The sequence below is a fragment of the Canis aureus genome, chromosome 15 (genome assembly GCF_053574225.1).
Source record: "Canis aureus isolate CA01 chromosome 15, VMU_Caureus_v.1.0, whole genome shotgun sequence".
NCBI classification, from domain to species: Eukaryota; Metazoa; Chordata; class Mammalia; order Carnivora; family Canidae; genus Canis; species Canis aureus.
In genome coordinates, this window is record NC_135625.1 from 49,023,899 (window position 1) to 49,037,436 (window position 13,538).

Below are 13,538 nucleotides of genomic sequence, written 5' to 3' on the forward strand. Positions count from 1 at the left end.
TCCCTGAGGCTACTGCCGGCCAATTGGTGCGGGCTTCACCCACGGCCTCTCAGGGCCTTCCTCACGCTCCACAATTCCGTGACTTAATGGTTTTGATTGAAAAAAATGTGGCTTTCAAAAAGAAGCAGAAATACCCAGACCATTTTATACTTGAATTCCCCCTCTATCCAATCCTATGAGCTTTATAAAAAAAAATATCCATCTGTGTTTTCAGAATAACAAAAGAGAAGAGGAAAAAGCAAATATGGAAATCACGCTGCTCAGTGCCCTGTGCTCTATCTGCAATTTTACCTTCTAAAACATATACTTTTCTGGTATCAACCAGCCAGCTGATATTTCCCTACATTCAAAGGAAGCAATTTTCTCCAATTTTACAGTCTTTCTGGTACTGCATCCGAGAGACAGAGAGGGCTCTCTGCTCACAAGTGGCTGGATTAGTGGAAATGAGCGTAAACAAACACCGAGATCCTGAAGCCGGTCACTGTGGTCTCTCGGCACGTTCCTGCTCACGCTGACCGGCCACACGGAGAACAGAGCAGGCTGGGAGGCACCTGCCTGGGGCCAGCAGACAAGTGGCCCAGGCCCTGCCAGCAGCCTCTGCCCATCAGCTCCCTGCATGCCTGTGCTGGGAAGATCCAGGCAGGGAACAGCAGGCTCCCTGAGGGGTGCAGGCGGCCCTGGCCTGCTCACAGTCACCTGCAACAGGTAGTCCAGACGGCCTTCAGAAGAGGCAGACCTTAACTCTGGGAAACGAACTAGGGGTGGTAGAAGGGGAGGAGGGCGGGGGTGGGAGTGAATGGGTGACGGGCACTGGGTGTTATTCTGTATGTTAGTAAATTGAACACCAATAAAAAAAATAAATAAATAAATAAATAAAAAAAAAAAAAAAAAGAAGAGGCAGACCTGCTTACTGAGAGTACATGCAGCCTCGGACCACGTGTGCAGAGAGACAACTCCACGGACACGGAGGAGACAGTTTCTGCTGTTTACAAGTACAGACAGCAGAAGCTGTTTATATCTAAATACCATATCCTCTTTCTGGCATTAGTGTGAAACAGGATGGGTGACAGGGTATCTGCTGGCACAGGAAGTATGTGGCCACCGTGGGCAACCTCCCATGGATGCCTTGTCCACCTGCCGTCACACAACGGGTAGGCTGGCCCTCCTAACTCGCCTTCTCTGTGTCTTCCCTGCTGTCCCACCACTGCGCTCTCCTTCTGCCTCCTCTGGCCTTTGGTCCCCTCTTTCTTCCCCCACCCCACCCCCCACCCAGAGACTTTAGCAGCCCCTCAATGATGCATACTTTCCACATCTCTCCAAGCAGCTGATCTCTTCACCTAGCTTCATGCCTGGTCCTCAATATATAAAGTGCACTTCCACTTAGTTATCTAATGTCAACTTCTACTCTGAACTCATCATCTTTCTTTAAAAAAAAAAAAGATTTATTTATTTATTCATGAGAGACACACAGAGAGAGAGGCAAAGACACAGGCAGAGGGAGAAGCAGGCTCCGTGCAGGGAGCCCGACCTGGGACTCGGCCCCAGGGCTCCAGGATCACACCCTGGGCTGAAGGCGGTGCTAAACCGCTGATCCACCCAGGCTGCCCCTGAACTCATCATCTAACCACAGAAACCAATTCCCTGTCAGTACAATGTTTTAGCCATTCCGGTTACCTAGGCTCTTTAACCTCTGAGTCACACCTGGCTGTACTTCCTGCCATCCCTCCACTTCTGCTCAGCTGCACATCACATCCTATCATCCCTCATTTGTGATGGCTTTTTATATCTGTCACTTAACTTCTGCTCACACACTAACCATCCAGCATCTGAAGATGGGCCAAATTAAGATACATTCAGGTAAGGAGACCCCATTCAGACATTACATTAAGATGATAATGGAAATACACATGTATCACATGGAAATAGCTCATGATCTATGTTATACACTCCCCCCCCCTTAACACACTTAGTATGATCCCACATATGACATTACCTGAAAAGGGAAGAATAAAAATTTAACAGTGGGTATCTCTCGTCGGTGGAGTTATAGGTGAGTTGTAGCGTCTTCAGAAGTTGTGCTCAACTCTGTTTTCTAATTTACTACAATAAATATATAATACATTTATGATAAAAATATTTGATACGACACTTAGGTCCATGCTGAATTTCACCATGTCATCCCAGTTTTCTAAAATTGTTAGCCCTGGGACGCCTGGATGGCTCAGCGGTTAAGTTCTGCCTTCGGCTCAGGGCGTGAGCCTAGAGTTCAGGGATCGAGTTCTGCATCGGGCTCCCTGAATACAGCCTGCTTCTCCCTCTGTGTCTCTGCCTCTGTGTGTGTATGTGTGTCTCTCATGAATAAATAAATAAAATCTTAAAAAAAATATATGACCATTACCCCTGACAGGTCAAAGCTGACTCCCCTGTTTTTCTAAATTCTACCGCATTCTCATTTGCCTACCCACTTTCCAAAAGCCCGCAGAATCTGGCCCCACTGTCTGCCCTGCTGTCACCCCCTGCCCTTCTGTTCTGGCCTGACATTGTTCATGGGTAATGCCAGACGGCCTTTGCAGTTGCTGTTTCGTACTGCCTGGAATGCTTCCCCCCTGAGAGCTTCTCTGCATGGTTCTCACATCCAGGTCTCTGTTTAAAATCGCTTCATCAGAAAAGACCATCCTATGTAAAATGGCATTTCCATATGTCTCCTTATCCTTAAAACTAGGTTGTTTAAGCATCAAATAAAGTATTGAAGACGTGTGACCAGGTGGCTGCATACCAGGCACTCGACAAGGTCACAAACAGATGTGAATTCTACCCTTATGCAGTTTACATAGAGAAGGAAAGACACTCTATTGAATAAATAATTATACTTGATGCATGTAAAAATGGTTACGTTCAGGGTTCAAGGGAGCCTAAATGTAGAAGGCTAAGGCAGGATGGAAAAGCCTGCTGGTGGAGTAAGGGTGAGGGCAGGACCATTCGCAGGGTGGCAGTGGGAGAGATGGGCCAGAGAGAGGAGGGGTGTGTGGGCAGAAGGAGCATCCTGGGTATGAACCACCCTGTGGGAGAAAGAACATGGACTCTTGTGGCAATCCAAAGAAGCTCACGTCAGCTCAGAGTAAAAGAAACCTGGAGAGATAGAGAGGCAGAGGAAAGACGGAAACATCTAAGTGGGAAGAAGTAGAGACCGATCACAGAGTCTGAGAAATGCAGGGCCCGGGGGCCAGGACTGTGTGCCTTGCCCTCAGAGCTGTGGGGAGCCAGCCTGAGACCTGTGATGGGAGCCTGGGGAGGGCGGTGCAGTGCCGGACGCCTGCAGCTGAGGCGTCCCTCAGACATCCCGGTGGATGTGCAAATCAGTCAGGGAGACACACACACACTACACTGTGATGCACTGCACAAGCTGGTAGCTCAGAAGACTGAGTGGGCTGCATACAGAATTGACACTCAGGGACTCGAGTAGTAACCACAGTCCTGGGCGTGGAATATTTCCTCTAGGGGTGCACACAGTGAGAGGAAATGAGAGGGGTGAGGAAACCAGACATCTAGAAGTTGGAAACAGAAAAACGCCAGCCTAGTCATGTAAGTGAGCCTCCTCCTGGCACCAGGAGCCTTTATCCGAGGAGCCTCTGGAGAGCCCTGCTCCCGGTCCTGCCTGCCGCATACCTGTCTCTGGTCCTGATCCTTCCAAGTGGACTGATGTAGAATGTGCCTGTGGCATGGCAGCCACGAGCCTCAATGTCTGACTGGGTCTAGACGGGTGCTGAGTATGTTAGGCGGGCTGGCAGAAGAGTTCCTGATGCATCAGATGTGAGGTACAAGAGACAGAGCAAAGGAGGACTCCAAGCTTCTTAGCCTGTTCTGTCAGAAGAACGGACTTCCCGTGAACTGAACTGAAAGCGGCTGTAGATAGGACAGGGGTTATTTTCTGGTTTTTGTTTTTTTGCGAGTTGGGGGAATTTATCAAGAACTCAGATTTGGGGCTTTTAAGCTGAAGGCTGTGATGTCTGTGAGACAGTGAGAACTTCACGGGGGGTGTGGTGTGGAGATGTACATTTAGGAGGCATCAGTAGATGGAGGATACTTAAAGTCATGAAACTCAATGAAAACACTGAGAGAGGAAGTGCAAATATTCAAAGGGGAAGAGCAGAGGTTGAGCCCCTGGGCCCCACCACCATGAAAGGTCAGGGAGAAGAGCAAGAAGCAGCACAAGAGCCTGAGAAGGAGCCACCCATGACACTGAAAGAAAGCCAAGAGAATAGGATGACCTACAGGTCAAGGGAAAAAGTCTACCCAGGTGGAGGGAGTAATCAGCTGACAGGTAAAGTAAGATGAGGTCTGAGAAGTGACCATGGGAGCAACTACTTGGAGGTCAGTGGTGGCTGTACAGGGGAGTTTCAGTGGGTGCTGGGGTGAAATCCTGACCCCCTCACATCACAGAATCTCAGTACAGCGCATCAAGGGACCCACAAGGCTGAGAAGTGCAATGTGTTTCTGGAAAAATTGGAAGGATTCCCTCCACTAAGCGAGTATATGGAGCAAATGCATTGTGGCCAGTCTGGGGAAGTGTGGGCCTCCTTCCTTGTAGGGGGTTCTCAGTGTGTGTGCTGGATGCTGTCCATCCTACTGATCCACAGACCTCAACTGGTTGCAACCAATATTTGAGAGCAGAGAATATGATGGCTGTTATACCAATCATTTTCAGAAAAGGTAGATTAAAACAAGTCTCTTGTATAAAAAAGTAGTGAGGAGAAATTTAACTGTAACCCAATAAATTTCATCCTAATAAATAAAGTGTATTAGGTTCCAGACTATTAACTCCAATATTAAACCCAAGATACACTTGTTAACTTTCATGATTAATGTGCACTAAAAAATAATAAAAATTTAAAAATCAAGTTATTCTCCATGGGGATTTATACCACTTTCTTTATCGCTTAGGTATTCTGTTAGTTTCACAACATGGGAATAAGGGATCCTAGAATAAAGAATTTAAGGGATGGCAATAATTCTAGAATATTTACAACCTATAGTCTTGGATAAAACACACCATGTAGCTAGTGAGGTTGTGAAAGAAACCAGATATCCACCAGAAACCTGGGTTTTATCTAATGTAGCACAGTTTATTAAAACCAGAGAGATGTAGGTTCAAGTCTAAATTTTGCTACTTACCAACTGTAATACTGACCAAATCATTTAAACCCTAAGCCTCAGTTACCTCATCTGTAAAATGGGAATAGATGGTAAAATGTAAGATGGTTGTGAGAATTAAATGACTTAATACATGCAAAGCACTTAGCCTAGAGCATAAGATATGGAACCCCCCAGTAGGTTATGCTGATGTGGTGATAAGAACTATGATGATGGTGATGATGTAATAATGATGACAATGTGATATGATGTGATCTGATGATGATGGTGATGATGTTGACAGTGGTGATGATGATGGTGATGATGATACTGATGATAATGGTGATGATGATAGTGATGATAGTGATGATGACAGTGATGATGGTGATGGTGGTGGTGATGATGGTAATGATAGTGGTGATGGTGATTATCATAGTGATTATGGTGATGATGATAGTGATGATGATCATGACAATAGTGATGATGGTGATGATGACAGTGATGATAGTGATGATGATAGTGATGATGATCGTGATGATAGTGATGATGGTGGTGGTGATGATGGTGATGATGATGAAGATGAAGAAAGGAGAGGCAGACAGAAGGGAAAGGAAGAAGAGGAGAGAAAGGAGACTCACTCAGGGGTTGTGGTGATGGCGGTAGTAGATGGTCCTGACAGAGGGGACTCCCAAGGCTACCAGTAAAAAAACAGCTCCCTGTGCCCTGCTCTCTGCCTGCTGCATGGTGGGCACTCAGTAAACACTAAGTGAATGAAACAATGGTATGATAATCTCAAAATGCACTCAGCTTCACATCATTCGATAATCCAATGACTGTGGTAATCTTTCCTTGGATCTTCACATTTAGATTTGTGATATTAAAGAAATGAATAAATTATTTACGGTATTTGTGAAACATCAATTATAAAGATTCAGTCAACCACTGCAACACTACTTCATCCATCCAATTTAGGAGCAGGGAGAAAGGGAATGACCAGGAAGAGGAATGCAGGAAAGAACAGCAAGAGGACAGCTAAAAGGAGGATGGGGAGAAAAAGAATCATGTCCCCTTACCCTCTGGATGGTGCCTGGTCTTTGGAGAGACATGACCATCTGGCTACATAGCAAAACGTCACCCTCAATGTGGACATTTACAAAGGGAGAGTACTCCTAAGGAAGCTCCTGGACGCCAAAGGCACTTCATTTAGAATAGTAGGTGGTCTTCATGAATAGAATTTACCTGCCAAACAGGCAGGCTGGGCATTTTCTGCTGGGCATGATGCCATTTCTCAATTGCTTGTACTAACTCCCAACTTTGTGGATAAAGAAATGTTAGCTTGTTTCTTCTGGCCAGACAGCCGGCACACTCTGGACCAGCTCCACTCATCTGCAGTGTGAATTAGCTCAAGAAATACAAACTCCTCACAACCAACATGGTTCCAGCAGAAACTTACCTGCTCTTAGGACTCCAGATCTCTGCTTTTTTTAAAAAAAATATTTTTTGCTTATAGAATGCTAGTTTAGGCCAAGTTTGCAGCTATGGGCACCCTAATAAACAGACGTGAGTATATTATTTTAGCACCTCATGGAATCTTCGCAGGGCTTCCTCTGACCTGCTCTGAATCTCATAGCTATGACTCAGTTTTTGTCTCCAACTGGTTTTATCTCTAGATTCTGCCCCTTTACCAAGTTTCCTCCCTTCCCCCTTCTCTTCTTTCCTCTCTTTCTCTCTCTACTTTCTTTTTTTCACTAAGACTTAGCACAGACTAACATTCTAGCCTTACATCCCCCAGGGGTCTATTCTCTGCTTTCTCTCTTACTGAGCTCTTAGCCATTCTTTAAGACTGGAGTTTATACAGCATCCGTGAAATGCCTTCTCTATGCATTTTGTTTCAGGATTACCACTGGTCGCCCATTGTTTGCTCTGTCTCTAGAATATGACTTTGCAATCTTTCAGAAGAGAATAATCTCCTTTCATTCCCAAGACTGGGCCTGGAGTGTGCTACTGGAACTTTCCTCCTGCCTATGCAATGGATAACCACAAATCAAGAGCAGGTGCAAAGTCTCCCTCAACACAAAAGGTAAAACTATTTCCTCCATCAAACAAAAAGACCTTGGCTCTATCCGTGTTTTGGGTTTCTGTGGGCACCACCAACTGCTATTCCCTGCACACTGCTCCTATTTCTCCCTGATTTCTTTGAATACAATACATGCTCTCTGAGATCCACCTATTTCTCTCATCTTTATTTTTTTATCTTTTTATAAAGATCTTTTATTCATTTATTCGTGAGACACAGAGAGAGACAGAGAGAGAGTCAGAGACATACGCAGAGGGAGAAGCAGGCTCCATGCAGGGAGCCTGATGTGGGACTTGATCCCGGGTCTCCAGGATCACACCCTGGGCTGAAGGTGGCGCTAATCCACTGAGCCACCCAGGCGTCCCTCTCATCTTTAAATAAGCTAATCTAAGGATCAGAAAATAATATTGAGGCCATGGTTGAGGACAAAAGAGAAGCTATTGCCTTAGTAGGAGGTTAATGGCAAAGAGTCATTGCTAGTTGATTTTTGAGAGTTTGTGAAGCATGAGAAGCATTTCAGAAGCAGCCTGACAGAAAGAAAACACAGTAACACTGTGTCACTCAACAAGACAGTGGGGGAAGAGCACTACATGGGAAGTCAGGAGACAGGCTTCCAACTACATCTGTGCCACTAGCAAGCAGTGTGGCCTAAAAAAAAAATCACTTAACCTCTCTGGACCTCATTTATTACAAAAACCAGGATTTGAACTAGACCTCCAGCATTCCACTATAAACATTCTTTGACCTGAGGATTAATTTTCAAGCGCATCCCACTGAAGCTCCCTCAATGAAATCCACATTGTAGAGATAACAGGAGAGGTACTGCTGGCTGGACTACTTAGAGGGGAGGAACCACAGCCTGCAGAGGAGGGTGCATGGTCATTCACACCTTTTCTCCCATGACTACACTTGAAAATTAGTTCAGCCACAATTGGATGAAATGGATTATGTCCTGGACCACAAAATGAACACACTGCCTTTTGCCTCCAATTCTGTTTTGCTGTTTTAAAAACTCCCCCCAAAAAGAAAAGTAGATTACATCCAGACTAAAGTTCGGGAGGAAAATAAATTTATCCTCAAATGTGGACCAGGCTCTGTAGTTTCTTCATTTGCTGACATTAGACAAGAAGCCTTTACATTTCTTTTGGCCTCTCTATCTAGTGAGGAGTGAAAGCCTGGGCTGTACAAAAGAGAAGAAAGAAGAGGATGAGGGAGGGAAGCTTGGCTGTGTCTCTGCCTGGTCCTGTTGCTTAGCAACATCTCCCATCTCCGTCTGAGAAAAAATGATTCGGGGAGGTGACACAGAGGACCCATTTCTCATGAAGGAACAGCCCCATTTTACCAGATCCACATTTTCTTAGAATGATAATAAGATGATTATCACAGCATGGGCTTTATGTATCCACTTCCACAGTCAAAGAGAGAACATGAGAACAACCAAACCCAAACTGTGGAAAAGTGGCTTCCCATGCACATGCAGGACTCAGGACTTACCACTTATCCACTTAGCCTCAGGGTCGTGAATTTTGAAATCATCACTGAAGAGATCTTCCACTGTGACCTTCTTCTTTTGAGACAGACTATTATCTTCCGCTAGAAGGAACATGGCAAATGGTTAAATCTTTTATTTTTGGATTAAGAAAAAAATCCAGAGAGGACCATAACATATTGTTGTTGCCATTCAGAAATAGTACATATGGTAAAACATATACTTTCTATACATAACATAAGGGCTGAATAAAAGCCATTCATGCTTTTTGTTTTTAATTAAAATATCAAAAACTACAGTAAGAGGATCATGGTACAGTAGCATGGCATCATTTCTCCCCCTCCACTTGAACACATAAACCATTGTATTTCTTAGGAACAGAAGTAAATGTTTCAAGACTGATTTATGAACAATAAGGTGAGAGGGGTGAAGAGAGGAAGCAACAAATGTCCAGAAAGGATCTCAGTTGTGTGATGTAACCAATCATTCATTATGCATTTATTAAGTGCCAACTATTGGCAGCATGTTGGGTGCTGGGAATGAAAAGGTGAGAAACACATCCCGTAGGTCCATATGCTTCACTTGTCCCTGGCTGTGTCTGGGTTGGGAGTCAGTTCTTGTTCAGATAGAATCACACCTCAGACGTCTGTCTGCAAACAATCAAGATTCTACCTTGTTTCATCTCCACCACCCCACTCAGGAGGAAACACCTGGGGTAAGCCTTGAAGGTACCAATCTAATATCTACCCCAAGAGGAGGTGTTTAGTTAATGGCACCGTGGGTGAGACTAGAAACTTGGCAATGTTTATCCTATTTCTTGAGGTTGAAGCTTCTGGGGTTTTAGCTAACAGAGTAAACACACAAGGGCAGTACCTGACACCACTCTCACTTCTGCTACGCCAATCACATTATTAACCATTTCCGATGGACATCGTCCATCTAGATTTATTTCTGTTCCTGCCTTCTTGAACAGAAGATGCCAGCTGTCAGGGCACTTCTCTTGAAGACTTGGGGTCCTCATTTCATCAGCTCTGTGCTGTGCTGCTGTGTGGGGCTCTCCTCAGTGCTAATCAAGGCGTGCAGGTCTATGTGCATCCCAGGTGAGGGTGTTTCAGATCTGTGTTGCTTCTACATTTTGATGTTTGGTTGTTATGCTTATTTTTCTTTTTGGTTTCTACCTGTGGAGCCAGCTTCCCCATCTTGGACTGTCATAGAGCTTGCCTTCAACAGTACCCTTTACCTCTTTTAATTTTCTGTTTCATGAGCTGTGGCAGGTGGGAAAAACAAGAACGTTTGCCTGATGGCATGATAAATAAGTACTCTCTGAATGAAATCCCCTAAAGCTTCTTGTAGGATTCGAGTGCATGGATTTTATTATATCTCCTATATCTTTCTTTTGGCCCCTCCGGATGTTATCAATTACTGAAGTTGTCAGAAGAGTCACATGTTACTTTGTGTACTGACTGATTTTTTGAATATCAAAAAGGATTAATGTGTGCAAAAGTCTTTTGAAAATTACAGAATGATACCTTTCAAAGTGACCTTCTCATTAGGCCTGATTATATGTGGAGCTCTCCCAGGTGCTAAATAAAACATGTTAAAGCAAACCTAATTCTTCCCTGTGGGACCTTTTCACCTGCAACTGAAGCAGCCCCAGGAAAAGGCACACACAGCTTCAGATGCAATGCACTTCCGTTTGGAAAACAAACAGTAAGTGAACATTTTAAAGATGACTAGACATCAATTCAGTGAACTTACACTGTGATCTAGTAATTGAGAAATATATTTGCAACTAATTGAAAAGTAAGTCCTGGAGATCTAATGCACAATATAGTGATTACAGACAACAATCTGTATTATAAATATCAAAATTATGAAGAGATTAGATCTTAATTATTCCCACTAAAAAAAAAGAAATGATAATTACGTGACCTGATAAAGGTATTAGCTCACTCCTCAAAGGCAATTATATTGCAAAATATAAATGTATCAAATCAGCATGTTGCATACTTTAAACATACACAGTGATGTATGTTAAATATATTTCAATAAAAAATAAGTAAAACAAAAGCTAAGTATAAAAATTTCTGAGACACTTCTTCTTAAAAAGATTTTATTTATTTATTTGAGATAGAGTGAGCGAGAGAGAGAGCATGAATAGAGGGCAAGGCAGAGGGAGAGGGAGAAGCAGGCTCTCCACTGAGCAGGGAACCCAACTCGGGGCTCGATCCCAGGACCCTGAGATCATGACCTGAGCTGAAGGCAGACATGTCACTGACTGAGCCATCCAGGTGCCCCTCTTAAGCATATGGTCAGAAAATAAATAGTCCTATTAAAACATAAATTTAATCTAAGTAACTTCACTATTTAAGGAAGATTCTAGCTCACTTCTTGAGGTATCCATGCATGTAATGAGAAAAGAAGGCGTGGCTTCCATTTAAACAAACTTCGGGTTAAAGATGAAAAAGGTAATTTGTTCACTTTCTGAAAATCTCTTTTTGCAAGACATTTAATGTAAAAATGTCTTTTTTTTAAACTATTACTTTGTTTTTAAAAGGTATTTTAAACACGTGACTTTTAAATAGGGACAGTCTGTGGTGAAAGCATTATGATAGATGCTATAAAGTGCTGTTTTCAAGCCAGGACACTTGACTCTGTCAATAATCAGCTCGGTCCCAAGATTCTCACCCTGGCCTCCCTGGACCTTGGTGACTTGTTCACATATTCAACTGCTATCTGGCTAAATCACTGATTTGTGTTTTGATGCACTTCCAAAATCTTTTGAGGTGGTGACAAGTATGTGTGACCATCATGCTCCAGGAACCTTGCTGGGACCTGAAGAATCCCAGCTGAAGACTCTAAGAAGCTCGGGGAGCAGGAGGGGAGCCAAATGGAAAGCATAACTGTATTTCAACAGTGTCAGTGCAGGAGTAGCAGGGTGGGCCATGACCAGGAAGAAAGAAGTAGGGGGAATTCTGGAAAGAATTCCCTGGGGAAAGGTCTTGCTAGCCAAGATAAAAGAGGTATAAGAAGAACCTCCAAGCTATAAGGAATGGAAGAGCATGAAGACATCAGTGAATGTAACATTCTCAGGAAATTGTGTTGGTGTTAGGGTGGGAGGAAGTGTGAGTGGGGAACGTCCACAGGTGAAGGCAGATCCTCTCCTTACATTTGATATTCTGGAATTTCATTAGAAAACATCCACTCGTGATGTGCCTGGCTGGCTCAGTCGGTTAAGCACTTGACATTTGCTCTCAGCTCAGGTCTTGCTCTCAGGGTCGTGAGTTCAAGCTCTGAGTTGGGCTCCATACTTGGGATGGAACCTACTTGAAAAACAAAATGTCCACTTGCAGATTTTCTTTAAAAACCATGCTTTGCAGCCAGTACTATTGTCAGTCCCATATCAGGAACATTGCCAGCAATGATGTCATTGACACTGCTTGTCCTTCATTCTGTTCCTCCTTCCAGGTACAAGCGGACCCACTGGATCCAATCTCCACATTGCTGGCTTTTTCTCTCATGTTTTCCATGTTTTTTATGTCTTTGGGGCCATCTGTGTGATTTATTCAGTTTGATTTTCCACTTTATTAATTTTTTAGCATTATCTATATGTTTCTTTCATCTCACTACTAAATTTTAAAATTTCAAATAATTATATTTTAATTTCTAATACCCCTAATTAGCTCTTTTTCAAGATAGTCTCCTCTTATAGTTGTAGGCTCCTTTATCATATTGATAATTTTTTTAAAACCCAAAATGTCATTTTCTGCTTTCCCTATTAATTTATATTTAAGTGCTTGAAAGAGCTCCTGTGTATTAAGTGGTCACGTGTCTTAAGCTGGTGTTCTGCTTTCTAGGGGATAGGATAGTTCCTGCAGGTCCCCATGACTCTCAGCTTCTTCCCTGAAAGTGTTCTGGTTCATGACAGACTCCTGGTGATGTGGTTGCGAGCAACGTCCTGGGTACTTGGAGGCTCTGTCTGGGTCTCCTGTGGCCATTTGGGCTGGAGCCCTTTGCCCAACACAGGTGACCCTCTGAATATGAACCCACTTTTGAGGCAGGGGACTCCCTGGAACGAGGGATAAAATGAAGGAGAAGCAGTAGGTGCTATGTTTTATTTTCTCTCATTTCTACCTGCTTGAAATCAGAAGGGAAAGATTTCTGTGCTCCATCTACCATCTTAAGCTAGAAGTCAATGTATAGGTGGAGATATTAGTGGCCAGTGGCTTTTATATTTGGATTTCACCCTGAAGGTAATCTGGGGATGACCGAAAAGTAAAGTTTCCTTCAGCCTGAAAGCTGGATAACCAAACAGCACTTGTAGTTATCATGGCCTCCTGGTCAGCTCACCGGCAGGCAAAGGCATGCCCTAATCCCCAGTGAGGCCGCTATCTCTATGTAGGTCAGAATACAATGCATATTGCTCACGCTCCTTGCCGGATGCTTGTTAAACCGTTATGTTGTTAAGTAGCACAATTACTGGAGAACATTTTGGAATGTTCTCTAGAGATTTTTAAAATTAGAAATAAATTCCACCACCCTAAAATGGATTAATGTGAAGCATAACCTCTTGAGGTTTTCAATCACTGCAAGTGGAGGTTAGCTACTGACAAACCCAATTTAGTAATAAAGAAAATCTATCCAGATTAGTGAGAAGTCTCTTGTTAGTTCTGCTCGTGTTAGAAATTGGAATAACTGACAACTCTAAAAATGCTCTGCAGTCTTCAGAGGACACTGACAGGTTTAACTCTTGATCCTCTACGAAAGAGGAGGGAGGAAAGCCATTTTATGGAAGGCAAACCTAAACTACGGAGAGGTTATAAAGGCTTCTCCAAAGAGGCA

General features: G+C 43.5%; 1 protein-coding gene across 4 annotated transcripts in view; it reads right to left on the bottom strand.

Moving 5' to 3' along the window:
• The window catches only part of DPP6 (dipeptidyl peptidase like 6), an 823,115-nt gene that overhangs the window by 315,740 nt on the left and 493,837 nt on the right, over positions 1-13,538 (bottom strand). For all 4 annotated transcript variants that reach the window (XM_077849559.1, XM_077849557.1, XM_077849556.1 and 1 more), the window contains exon 3: positions 8,702-8,800. In XM_077849559.1, the coding sequence (XP_077705685.1) occupies positions 8,702-8,800 (99 nt within the window). The remainder of the gene's footprint in view (positions 1-8,701; positions 8,801-13,538) is intronic.